A 14,160-nucleotide genomic window follows, 5' to 3' on the forward strand; every position below is an offset into this window, starting at 1 on the left:
TCATCACTTTGTAACTCAACTTCAGTTGTTAATCATAATATACTTGCATCTATCTGTATGATCTATTTGGTGTCTTTGTAGATGTCAAAACTGAAAAGCACTTGTATTGTATCTATCTAAGTGTCGGTGTCATTTTCAGGTTCAAATGAATAGCATCGGGTGCATTGCAAAAGCAAGGAAAATCCCTTTACTGTACAATCAAGCCCAGTCAGGTTTATACTTACTAGCAGGCGAAGTACACAAATGCTGCGGCTGTGCAAATGCCAAAGTTAGAGAAGCATCTATTTACCAGAAGATGCCAAGTGGGCAGCAAGAGCTAAGCTGTATAGTTTCAGAGAATAAGACCACTCAAACTGACATACTACAGAGCGCAGAGACACCCCAGTCACTGCCCTTGTGTATATATATATAGTATCAGTGAAGTTTATAGTTACTAGTAGGTCGACCAATTCTCTCCTTCCTAATCCTCTTACAGAGTACACTTGTCCAGTCTTCACTGTGAATGAGGCAAATTATGTTCAAGTGATCACTACCCTTGTGTATGGTTTCTTAGCAAATTATGTTGGTAGCTTTATGGACTGAATGAGGCAATGTATGTATATCACCCAGTCTTCAAGTAATCAGTGTCACCGTATGAATGAATTTAGTGACTGCGATTTGCTCTAGTTCCCAATCAAGTATGTTGTATACGTACACTAGAAGATGCGATTTTGTAAATGCAACATTTGCAGAATGTGAATCTCAGCGCTTACTTATGGCAGAGAATATGTTCAGCTTGTATTGGTCAGTGCCGCAGTACAGTACATATATGCAAGAGGGAGCGAGCCTAACCGAATTTAGTGAGTGTGTATATATAGTATCAGTGAAGTTCATAGTTACTCGTAGGTCGACAAATTCTCACCTTTCTAATCCTCTTACAGAGTACACTTGCCCAGTCTTCACTGTGAATGAGGCAAATTATGTTCAAGTAATCAGTCACTAGCTACCCTTATGTATTGTTTCTTAGCCAATTATGTTGGTAGCTTTGTGGACTGGAATGAGGCGATGTATAACACCCAGTCTTCAAGTAATCAGTGTCACCATATGAATGAATTTAGCGACGGGGATTTGTTGTAGTTTCCAGTCAAGTCTGTTGTATACTTTCATTAGAAGATGTGATTTTCTAAATACAATATTTGCAGAATGTGAATCTATGTGCTTACTCATGCCGAGGGAACGAGCCTAACCGAATGCGTGGCATCGGTTGTGATCCTGAAAAGATACAGCTGAATACTAGGCATCATGCAACAAATACAAAGCTAAGATAGGGACACGTTAACATGTTGAAGCTAGGCTAGGAGTGTGTCCTATTGAACGTTAAGAGGATCCAGAGCCAAAATTGTAGTACTAGAGTTTACCTTGAGCACGCAAAATTCTACATCACTCAATCTTCAAGTTTTTTTTAGAGAAGGAGGATTACCCCGGCTTCTGCATCATCATGATTGCACACAGTACTGAATCTTCAAGTAGTCACTGTTCCTGTATCAAAGAATCCAGTGATTGAGATTCCCTAGCTCATCAAAGAGTCAAAGACCTCCGGATGCATCCAGTTCCAGAGCATTGTGCACTTACATGATGTCAAACATATATAAGATGGATCATGTGATCCAACTAATTGCCTGGTCCATTGTCCAATGCACCGTCCATTGCTTCTCTGACCCAATATAATGGAAGTGATATATGCAGCATGTAACATTATAAGTCATGTGCTAGTCCCTGAATCTCAAACAGAGTAGAAGCATTTACAACTGTTTACAATGAAGGTCTTACATCATATAAAGCCTGTCTGTTCAAGCTAAGAAATAAGAAGAAATAGAAACTAATAAGATGCAGAGTTAGGGTTGAACTCGTATAGTGGCACTGTTGACAAAAATACCTTGCGCACTTTTTCTTTATTTATTTTGTTTTGTGTTCTTGCAAGATCTACTTATCCAATCTCATACAATTTAATCTATCTCAATACCGTAGAGGGATTGACAACCCCTCTTACACGTTGAGTTGCAAGTATTTGTTATTTGTGAAGTTGCCGTTTACATAGTGTTGCTTGGTTCTCCTACTGGATTGGTAACCTTGGTTTCATAACTGGGGTAAATACTTAACGTTGTTGTGCTGCATCATCCTCTCCTCTTCAGAGAAAAACAAACGTAGATACAAGCAATCAGGGGTCCGGGGAGGCTGTTGGAAGAGCTCCGTGCGGCCATGGACGAGGACGGCGAGGGGAGGTCACAGGCACACTATAGAGCGCGCGTTTGGCACGCTCTAGAGGTGGTCACCACTGGCATTGCATTTGGCAGTGTCCTCCAGGCTGCCAATTCATGTCTAGGCTATGTATGAAGGTCAAATAATGTATGTGCATGTGTGTGTGTGTGCTTCTGACCCAGGGCAAACAAGTGTTGGACTGCATCCTCAAGTCCATTCTAACAGCAAACTTGTGGGGTTGATATAGTGCAGGTTGTTATGATTCAAGTTTTGTATCCATGTCTAGTAGTGATAACTCACTAAGGTGCAGCTCTCCACAAAATTTTAGCTCTAGCAAATCCTTCAAGCTTGCACTTCCTTCACAACTTGAATTTTAGGGCCAAAACTTAGATTTGGCCCCGTGATTTTGTGTGGATGTGAATGACCAAATTTGTCAAAATTTGTGACAACTTTGGTGTGACAACTAGGTGTTGCCCAAATTATTTGATAATTTTTAGAGCTACAAAATGGTAATTCTTTCACAGCAACAACCTATGTCATATTGCTTTGATCAATCAATTCAAGACCTTGCCTTGACCTAATTGAGCCAATAGTTTTACCCGAGCTTACCATAGGCCTAGTGATCATCTCCATTTAATTTCATGAATTAGATGTGGCAGAAACTGAAATTGTATCTGGAAGAGGAATATTGCGTTGGACTTTGCAATATTGGGTCACTCGTTTGATCAAGATGGAGTGGAGAGTCTCTTAAAATATTGGAGTGATCTAGCTCAACAAAGAAAGCTAGGTTCCTTTGTGCCAGTCAGAGCTAGGGTTTCAAATTCCAGTTGGCTGGCATTTGAGTTGGTTTGGTCTTGGTTGTGATGTGATCCATCTATAACTAGGGGCAGGTGAACTTTAATTACAAATTTCATAAGAATTTTTTTGGAAGAGAGTCCAAAGTCAATAACAACACAAAAATCAAAAATTCTATTTTTTGACGTGTTACATGGAGAGGACGAAAGACTAGGGGGCAGAGGAGATGAGGTGCACATACAGCGGGGAGGATGATATGGCCTATGTGATAGAGTGGGAAGAAATATATTTGTACAACATCAAGAATGACAACATCACCAGGAAGCTTCATATCCCTATATCACTGTAGCAGGGGATGGCATATGCGAGGTGGCTAAAGTGGACCCGCTCACAAACAAATAGTTGAAGGAGATGAGGCACACATACAACTAAGAGTAGGAGATGGACTATGTGAGAGAGATCGATTGGGGGAGGAGAAATACTAGGAGAGGACCGAGATAGATGACAACACCAGGAAGCTTCCTATCTATGTTGATGTAGCGGGTAATGTTGTATGTAGGGGGCTAAGTTAACCAGCTTACACACCAATAATTGGAGAAGAATGAAGGAACGGAACATCACCCAACCAACAGCCCGGTTTTGCTTCGGCGTCACTATAGCAAGGGACATATGGGTTCCCAATAGGACATTTCCCTCAATAACTTGTATCGGTACTTACGTTGTGGGTGTCTATTGGCTTAGTTTGATCATTGTCATAGAATCAAAGTTGAACTATGTTTGCTATCTAAGAAAAGCAGCTACCTACCAAATAGACACTGCTCTATGAAAAACGTGATGCATACATGCATGCACTTTATTTATGAGAAAACCGACCCGTTCTCAGGAAATAAGGTCATTAAGTACAAAAAAGAGTACAACAATCCACACACACGCACACACCCCCACTAGCTTGAACATCATAGTAGCCGCCATGATTAGCACCGCCGAGACGACACGCCTGAATGCAAATGTTAGCATCACTGCATGCAAGCGTGCTAGGGTAATTTCGACACTTCTTAGCTTGAACTATGTCTATGAAAATAGAGTAAAACAAAAGTGTTATTGCATGTTATCAGAACAACAAAATTCTATGATCAAACATATCTTGAAGCATGTCATTACCACAAGAAATGAAGAGTGCAAGTATCAAGACGGCCACGACAACGATGCGGGTCTTGCAAGCCATGGTGAGCACTTTGAATGGATGTTGGTTTTATCTTGACGTGTATTTATAGGACTTGAAAGGTTGTTTTTTGTCGTGCTTCTTTAGAGATATGGGTTGTTTTTTGTCATGCTTCTTTATAGATATGTGATGGGGATTGCGAACATTAGTTGTTGAAGATTGAGAACAAAATTTAATGATGCGTGCCATACCAGAGAGGACAAATGATATTTATGTAATAGAGAGAGATTTATTACTTTGTAATGTTCATTCATATCTAGCCATTACATTATTTGTTGACGATATGAAGAATATTTCCTTGACTTCATTATATAGGACTTAGCATTTGTTCTAAAGATTGAGAATACATTTTGATTATGCGTATGAGAGCAAACAAAGGAATATATTGGGGTAATCAAGAGATTCATTACTTCCTAATGTTATTCACATCCAGTCATGGCACTAATTATTGAAGATTTGAAACATATTTCTATGAACTAAAGTAGAAAAAACTAATTAATCATGTGATTAATTGAGATATTTTCTGGAAAAGTAGTACAAATATAGACACTCATGTACACGCAGAGAAACTCACTCCTATGAATACACGCACACACATTCTACCCTTACAGTCTGAGAGACTCAATCTACAAAACTTGAGATAGATGAAGTCAGCATAAGACCCTCGTAATCGTGTGGAAAATAGTAATTGAGATAGATTTAATGGAAGACTTGGAGAAGAGATAGTTTGTTACAATTCACATGATAATTTATAACAAGGAAACACAGTACCATGTTAACATGGCTCATGCCTCTTTAATTACCTCTCCCTCTCTCGCTTTCAACCATAATTTCCCAATAGATATGATATAAATCTATGGTGATACTGATTCAAAATAACACTGTAAGATATGGTGCTAAATCATTCATCGAACCTCCAACAGGTGTATATAAAGGGATAGCAAACAAGTTTTTCGGTGCACTGCATGATGTTCGCCTGAAGGGAAAATATTGTCGTTGACCACACTCTCAAATCCAAGATATATTTAATCAGCAGGGTACTCGTCGACAAATCCAAGGCCCTCTATAACATTGGCGGTGTAATACATCTCACCCTTCCCTGACCTAGCTACTAAGTCTTTGTGTAGAAGCTGAATTAAATGCTTAGTGCACTCAACTTGTATTGTGGCAACATCAATTCACCGGGCTTAAACATTTGCATAAAGTACTGACTGACAGAAACATTCACCACATCTTCTCCTGGTGCCTTACTGGTGATAGGTTCATTGGCTGATTTCTTCTTTCGCTTTCTGCCCTTTTTACGATGCTGAGCTAAGGGGTCCATAGAAGATGGTTCTCCGGAATGCATTTGTTGGGTTTGCTAAAATTTAGTGTGCAATTATGAGTCATGATGCATAAAAAATGAAAGAAAAATCCGACATGGCCTTTGCTAAAAAGATGACATAACGAGTGCAAGAAATTCGACGAAACGGAAATGAATCGACGTTTCGCCAAAACATTGGCACTCATGTCGATACCTGTCAATATAAGCCAACGGTAGTACAATGGATCCCTGTTAAAAAATGAAAGAAAAATTCGACATGACCTTTGCTCACAAGAGGACATAACGAGTACCAGAAATTCGGCGAAACAGAGATGAATCAACATTTCGCCAAAACATTGGCACTCATGTCGATACCTGCAAATATAAGCCAACGATTACTATAATGGATACTAGTTCAAAATTAAAAGAAAATTTCGACATGACCTTTGCTATCAAGAGGACATAACGAGTGCTAGAAATTTGGCAAAACAGAAATGAATCGACGTTTCACCAAAACATTGGCACTCATGTCGATACCTGTAAATATAAGCCAACGATACTACAATGGATCCTAGTTAAAAAATGAAGAGAAATTCGACATGACCTTTGCTAATAAGAGGACATAATGAGTGCCAGAAATTTGGCGAAATGGAAATGAATCGACGTTTTGCCAAAACATTGGCACTGATGTGATAACATACAACTATAAGTCAACCACACTAGAAGGGTTCTTACGCGTAAACTTACCAAATATTTCTGAACTACTACTCCCTCCATTCCAAAATAGATGACTCAACTTTATACTAACTTTAGTACAAAGTTGAGTCATCTATTTTGGAACGGAGGGAGCAGTATATATTTACCTTAAACAAAGATATGACCATCATACAAAATAAGACTAAGAAACAATGGTATGTATTTCTAAACTACTAATATTTACACTAGGCACAAATCTCACAATGCATACCGAAGAGGTGGAATGCTTGGAGGGGGAGGGGCCGGACATGGCCGCACGGCTAGCCATGGTGGTGGAGCTCGGCGATGGCGGTGGCGACGGCGATGAGATGCCTCCTCGGGTGTTGGAGGAGGAGGCCATGCGCGCCCGCGCCAGCCCGAGGAGGGGCGCGGCAACGAGGAATAGCGGCGGCGACGAGGGGCGCGCGCGGCGGCAAGGGGTGACACGATGATGAGGGGCGCACGCGGCAGCAAGGAGCGACTGCACCGACAGGCAGGGTATAAAGCCCGCCACACGTATGGCAACAAGTAGTGGCTGTCAGTAGTAGGAGGCCACCACTGCTAAAATGACCTCCTGGGACCCCCCAACCAAAGTTGCGGTGATTTAGCTGTGGCTGGGCGAGAGATTTGCCTGCCACAACTGATAGAAGGTGCAGTGGCGGGCGCCATATGTCGCTCACCGCTGCGGTGTTTTCACGGGATAAGATTTGGAATGGTTCACCTATGGCGGACAAGAATGCGTGCTGGCCACTGCTACTCATATATTTACCCTAAACAAAGATATGACCATCATACAAAATAACACTAAGAAACAATGGTATGTATTTCTAAACTACTAATATTTACACTAGGCACAAATCTCACAATGCATACCGAAGAGGTGGAATGCTTGGAGGGGGAGGGGCCGGACATGGCCGCATGGCCAGCCATGGTGGTGGAGCTCGGCGACGGCGGTGGCGACGGCGATGAGATGCCTCCTCCGGTGTTGGAGGAGGAGGCCATGCGCGCCCGCGCCAGCCCGAGGAGGGGCGCGGCAACGAGGAATAGCGGTGGCGATGAGGGGCGCGCTCGGCGGCAAGGGGCGACACGATGATGAGGGGCGCACGCGGCAGCAAGGAGCGACTGCACCAACAGGCAGGGTATAAAGCCTGCCACACGTATGGCAACAAGTAGTGGCTGTCAGTAGTAGGAGGCCACCACTGCTAAAATGACCTCTTGGGACCCCCCAACCAAAGTTGCGGTGATTTAGCTGTGGCTGGGCGTGAGATTTGCCCGCCACAACTGATAGAAGGTGCAGTGGCGGGCGCCATATGTCGCTCACCACTGCGGTGTTTTCACGGGATAAGATTTGGAATGGTTCACCTATGGAGGACAAGAATGCGTGCTGGCCACTGCTACTCGTGTAGCTGTAGTGGGCTAATTTTGCTACCCACCACTGCTTGCTTTCAAAAATAGTTACGGCGGCTGCCCTGCCGTGCCCGCCATGTATTGGGGTTCACCTATAAGCCTTTTTGCAATAGTGGTACTTGGGTTTGGAAATTTTCCATAGTTTGACAAGTATATGTGGTGGTAAGGATGACATTGACATTGGGCAATCTAGTATTTCTCCATCAACATTCTTTCCTAAGTTGGAGACCGTGATACTTTACAAGATGCCTAAGCTAAGGGGATTGCATAGGCAGTGGCAGCACAAGTAGCAGTTGTATCATTTTCTCGGCTTAAGAAGCTAGATATCTCTGAATGCCCATGTTAGAGACACTACCGGAGGGACTCCTGTAGCAGCTTCCAGCCCTCAAGGAACTAAGAGCAACTCAACCGCGCCGACCCATTTCGTCCCCACGCGTCTGTTTGGATTGGCGCGGACAGAAAAATCGACCCAACACACCGACCCAAATGGACGCATGTCCGCTTTTCGTTCTCCTGCCGTCCCGTTCCCAGCCAAATTTTGAACCTGATTTACTTCGGCGCGGACACGAAGCGGATGTGCGCGACGCACGCCTACTCCTCCACCAGGCCCGCTAGTCGGTGGCACATTGGCCATCCTCTTCCACCCATATCGACAGCAAACCCTCGCCCGCCCTGCCCGTTGCTTCCGCCGTCCATTTTCCGATGCTTCTGCCAGCAGCCCGTGCCAACTCGCCTCCCCCAACGCCGCCACCTCCCACGTCGCCAGCACCACCACCTCGCCGCCGGGGCCCCGAAAGCTTCCCACCCCACACTCCGACGTCGCTGCGAGTAGGAAGCTGCCTCTCCCGCCTCGGCTAGCTCCTTCGTCCAACACCGCCCGATGTCCTGATGCCGTCACGCTCGTCGGACGCCGCCAGGCCAGCCACTAGGTCCAAGGGAGGCGCGCGTCTCTTCTCTTCGTCAGCCAGCTTCTTCGTCGATGCCCGCGCGTCTCTTCTCTTCGCCGGCCACCTTAATAGGCAGCGGTCGTTGTTCCGGGCTCGATCCTAGGGCACATTCCGGCTTTGAATCACAACCGAGAGAGCGGTCATTTGCTTCTTTGGAAGGACTACTTTGACACAACCAACCCGCTATTTAAACATCAGAAATTCCGGCGGGATTTTCTTATTGCTAGGCATCTTGTCAATCATAATAGAGAGGGGGTGGTCGGATAGTATAACTATTTCGTGTGCAAAGAGGACGGCCTTGGAAAGATTGGCTTCTCACCTTATAAGAAATGCATTGCAGCCATCCGGATGCTTGCATACGGAGTGCCCGGTGATCTCATTCATGAGTACGTCCGTATGAGGGAGTCTATATGCCTAGAGTCCATGTATAGGTTCTGCTAGATTGTGATTGTTGTGTTTGGCCCTGAGTACTTGAGGGAGCCAACAGTTCAAGATACAGCCCGCTTTGTTTGCGATGAATGCAAGGAGGGGCTTCCCAGGGATGCTTGGTGGCATAGACTGCATGCATTGGGAGTTGAATAATTGCCCTTCTGCTTGGCAAGGGCAGTATAATGGCCATGTCAGGGCTTGCACTATTATACTTGAGGCCGTGGCCTCACAAGAGCTCTGGATTTGGCACTCTTTGTTCGGCATGGCCGGTTCGCACAATGATATCAACGTGCTTCAACGCTCGCCGGTGTTTTCAAGGCTTGCCGAAGGCAACAGCCCCCCGGTGAATGTTACCATCAACGGCCACAACTACGACAAAGGATACTACCTAGGTGACAGTATCTTTCCTCAGAGGACCACTATTGTGAAGACAATCCCAAACATGTCGGAGAGAAAAGGAAAAGATTTGCTCAAGAGCAAGAGAGTGCTAGGAAGGATGTCGAGCGTGTCTTTGGTGTTCTGAAATCTCGATGGGGCATCATTCGGTATCCTGCTAGAACTTAGAGTATCAAGAAGTTGTGGGAGGTGATGACTGCTTGTGTGATCATGCACAATATAATCGTAGAGGATGAGCGCCGGAACGTATCTACGATCAAGGGTTTTAGTTTCAGGGTGGGAATGTTGTGTCTGAGCATGGAGGAGGAGCGGTAACGTTTGCGCAGTTCACCCAATTTCATCATAAAATGCTTGATTGGAAAACTCACATGCAGCTGCAAAATGATTTTGTTGAGGATATATGAGATCATGTTGGCAACCAATAGATTTATCTTTTTTTTAAATGTATTTGAGATAATTCAATTTTTAATTGGCTTGTAGCCAATTTTTTTATTCATGCATCGTCGAATTTTTTTTTCTATTTGAGATGGTACTAAATTCTAATTCGTTTGTCTGCTAGAAAAAAGCCTTTTCCAGAATTTTGTACGTGGGCCGCGAGCTACGGCCCAGCGAAGTCATCCCACTTATTTTTTGGCCCATGCAGCTCTGAAAATTCTATTTTCCACACAGGCGACAAATAGCCCGAGCTTCGCGCATGACAACCTATAAAGGGCTGGCCCATTTTTCTTTGTTTCTGTATTTTATTTCTATTTTTATTCTCCTTTCCCTATCTCTTTCATCACTTCCAAGTTTATTTTTCTTACAGAATTTATTTCATAAATTCAAAATTTCGAAAAAGTTAAAAATTAAAAAATATAGAAAATGTTCAGAATTCCAAAATTTTGTTGCTATTTTGAAATATATTCGTAACTTGAAAAAGGTTTCCTATTTTTTCAAAATCTTTTATTTTATTTCAAAATTGTTCGATATTTGTAAAATGAAAATGGAAATTTCAAAAAAGCTCCAAATTCTAAAAATATTCTTGTATTAGTGAAATTTCCACGTTTCAAAATAATGTTAAAAGATACACATTTTGGAAAAATGTTATTAATTTTCAGCACATGTTCTCATTCTAGAACAAATGTTCACAAATTCAAATAATGTTCATTTTTGTATTAAAAAAAGTTGGTGTGTTCAAAAAAATATTTGTGAATTTTAAAAGATGTTCCTATTCAAATTTTGTTCACGTTTTTCTGCAAGTGTACATAATTTTGAAAAAACTGTCAAAGATTTAGAAAATGGCTCATGTTTCCTACAATATTCAGAAACTTCATACCTTAAAATCTCCTTGATTGAAAGAAAAAGTAGATCAAATAATTAATGGGCCGTCTCTAGCGTGTGATGACGTAACAAAACTCTTAAATGCCCACGATCAATGAACGGAAGAATAGCGGATTGATTACTTCATATCTGGCGAAACCGAGAAGTTAAATGTTCCTTTTTCACGTGCGCACAGGATTTTGCTTGCACATATAATACTCACTAATTTTTCTCTCGTTGCAATGCACGGACATATGTGCTAGTTATATTTAATGTTGAGTACACCCCACCTAGACTTGATGTCGAAACTCAGAAGCTAACACTTGTATGTATATATGATATATCTAAAGATTGTTCAACTGTTAGGTTCTGGCATGCATAGATTAGATTTTCCTACCAAATGATTGCCATAGCTTTATCTGTATGGACTGAAATGACGAAAGTCAATGTATACTACTCAATCTAAAGGAAACACAGCATGCTTTGCGTTGCATGCAGCTAGCGGTGGGTCCAGCAAAAACATAGTAGGAGGAGCTGCTCGGCTCTCCTATTCCTTTTTCTTCATAGTTTCATGCACAACGAGTCACTGTATTAAGATATCCTTTAGCTCACCAAATAGCTGACAAGTATGTTGGTGTTCCCAGTCAAGTCCAGTCAAGTCTATTGTAGGTTCTTATCGAACAGAAGATGAGATTTTTGTAAATACAACATTTGCGTGAGTAAATGGCCTCTGCCAAAGATGTCGAAGTTGAAGCTTTCTTTATGGACCGGAATTACTTGCCAAAGCTTCAATGAAGAAAGGCGTTCTGAAGAACTGAAGCACATCAGGGCTCAGTTGGTGGATGGCCCAGATGGTCCGGTCGAGGTAAGTGCATTAGTTGTCTGGAACATAGCGAGTCTTGTTGTTTAGTTTATTCCTCTGTTCTTGTTGCCCTGTGAGACGTGAGTGAAGGTGTTTTAAATCTGTTGACAGTTAAAGGTGTTTTAAAAGTAGGTTCAGTGAAGGCTATCCTTGAAAGAGTTATGCCCACCTGGAAACACTGCAGAGTAACCACGACTGTACAATCACAAAATTGAGAGAAATCATTGTGATGGACTGTGCTACCCTGACGATGTTTCCAGATAGAATGTATATAGTCACTGTGCTCAAGACGCTAGAAATGAGGCGGTGCCCAAGGTTAGAGACACTACCGGAGGGACTCCTGCAGCAGCTCCCGGCCCTCGAGCAACTTACTATCATAGACTGCCCGAACTTGACGGGAGCCTTCTCAAGAGGAGGTGTTTACTGGAATTTGGTGAAAGCAATTAGACATCGATTAGTTGATTGAACCCGTGCGCTGAATGCTTTGGTTGCATCAAATTGAATGCCTACGCCAGTCCATGTGTATGTCGGCTTTGTAGGGCTTTACATTCCAATGAGGTATATATACTCTCTTCTCTTTACCTTATTCTCTTATTCTTTCGAAACTATACCTTCATCCAGAACATTGCACAGTAATCCATCGGTAAGAAATATAAGAGTGTTTAGATCACTATATTTCTTTCCGGAGGGGGTACTTTGTGTTCAGTTTAGGTGTAAATTTGTATTTTGCAGGATTATGTACTAAAGTGTAAATTATAAATGTCAGGAGGACAAGAGTGTAAAGAGGAAGATAGAGATAAGGAAAGGAACGGACAAGAGCTCGGGAGGGAGGGGCTCCAGTTCTGATGTGTAAACTCCTCTCAAATCCACTATCAAATCCTAGTTGATTTACACCAAAATTCGGTTCTTTCTTGAGGATTTCATCGTGGCACCACTGCAATCGGTCCTGGATTCAGATTTGATCTGATTTGTGCTACGCTTGCTGCTCATGGTGGTCGTGGCCGGCTGGCCCCCTTTGTGCGCGGCAGCCATCGTCGTCAAGGTCGTCGCCGTCGTCGTGCGGGGCCGCATCTTCCGGCTGTGCGGCGTTGCCTTTGTGCCGCCTCGCTGCCACTGTCCTCGTTTCAGGCCGCATCCTCCTGCTGCTGCGCTACATGTTGCCTTTGTGCTGCTCCGATGTCGTCGTCGTGTTGTACAGGTCTGAATTCTAAAGTGTTCCTGTGCTGCAGTAAGTAGGAGCTGCCAACGACTAGCTAGTATTTGCTTTTTCTCTCAACAAGGTAGAAGTGTTTTTAGTCCAGTAGCTTGTGGTGGATTGAATCTTCTTGATGTGTGGTAACTGGTGTAGAGAGAATTGAACTGTGTGCCAAGGGTTGTAGCTGTTCAGTTTTTTCAGGAATACACCAATTGTTCAGTGGTCATGGGAGATACCAGTAGGGATTCTAGTATTGAGAAATTGTGTGAAAGTATGCAGCGTATGATTTCACAGCTGATGGAGCAGGCACAAACAAAAACAAGCAGTACTTCTGAAATTTTGAAGACCCTGGAACCCAATCCTGTCAAGTTAACTGGCCCGGGTGATTTTTTTAGTTGGTCTCGGAATGCTACTTTGATTCTAGAGTCACACAGACTTCAGAAATTTTTGAAGGAAGATGAGAAAAAGCCAACAGATGTCACACAAGAGCAGGGGGATCAGAATCAAAAGCGAGTTATGGTATGGCTGTTGGGGTCGATGGAGAAGACCGTGAGGGAACAGGTTGAAGGGTTTCAGTCTGCATCTGAGGTGTGGACGAGCATTGAGAAACAGTTCTCAGGGAAATCGAACAAGATGCAAGTCATTAGGATTTTCCATGAATTAAGGAAGATCAAGCAAGAGCAGAAGACAGTGACCGAATTTGCGGGAGAAATCAAGAAACTCTATAGAGACCTTGAGTATTTTAGACCATTTAAGGCACATGATCCCAGGGACGTACCCCTCCTTCGAGAGTGGTTTGAGCCATTGTTGGTTCAGACTATTCTTGATGGTCTGAACTCAGAGTTCAATCTCCGTTCCCAGCTCATACAAGCCACACCAGATTGGCCTACATTGGATCAGGCCATCTCTAGTATACTGGAGGAAGAAACATGGCTGGCCAATCAGATCACAACTTCACAAACAAATGTTGATGGTAGAGCTGCACTATCTTCGGTTAAGCAAATTCAGTCTCCTGGTACTTCAAGAAATGAGCAAGCAAATGCTACTAGATTCGACTACACAAGGAAGCCTAAGATGGTGTGTGACCACTGTAAAAAACCAGGCCATTTGAAGAAGTGTTGTTTTTGATATAGTTGGTTACCCTCCTGGATGGCAATCGAAACAATTTAACAGATTCACCAGTGGTGGTAGTAATGCAAGAAGGCCAGATCGAGCTCATCTTACTTTATTTGGGGGAGAGCGGTCTGCGGTAGCAGCCCAAGCACTTCAAGAATTTAAAAGCAAACTTATGGCGAATACTTCACAAGGCCCTGCCGAAACAACATCTGATGC

At 43.1% G+C, this 14,160-nt stretch overlaps 1 protein-coding gene, 1 long non-coding RNA gene and 1 pseudogene across 2 annotated transcripts; 2 read left to right on the forward strand and 1 right to left on the reverse strand.

Annotated features, from left to right (window-relative positions):
• Positions 1-3,856: 3,856 nt before the first annotated feature.
• Positions 3,857-4,289, reverse strand: LOC147956652 (uncharacterized). The gene is made up of 2 exons (XR_015612349.1): positions 4,195-4,289; positions 3,857-4,104 (listed from the first exon to the last, which is right to left on the reverse strand). It is a non-coding gene; the product is annotated as an uncharacterized LOC147956652 (long non-coding RNA).
• Positions 4,290-9,161: 4,872 nt separating this feature from the next.
• LOC147956653 (uncharacterized) lies at positions 9,162-9,599 on the forward strand. The gene has a single exon (XM_087537847.1). The coding sequence runs from the start codon at positions 9,162-9,164 to the stop codon at positions 9,597-9,599; it is 438 nt and encodes a 145-aa protein (XP_087393973.1).
• A 3,454-nt stretch (positions 9,600-13,053) lies between these two features.
• LOC147956654 (uncharacterized) lies at positions 13,054-13,939 on the forward strand (annotated as a pseudogene).
• Positions 13,940-14,160: the final 221 nt, after the last annotated feature.

The sequence above is a fragment of the Triticum urartu genome, chromosome 7A (genome assembly GCF_056163025.1).
Source record: "Triticum urartu cultivar PI428250 chromosome 7A, HENAU_Tu73, whole genome shotgun sequence".
In the NCBI taxonomy this organism is placed as follows: domain Eukaryota; kingdom Viridiplantae; phylum Streptophyta; class Magnoliopsida; order Poales; family Poaceae; genus Triticum; species Triticum urartu.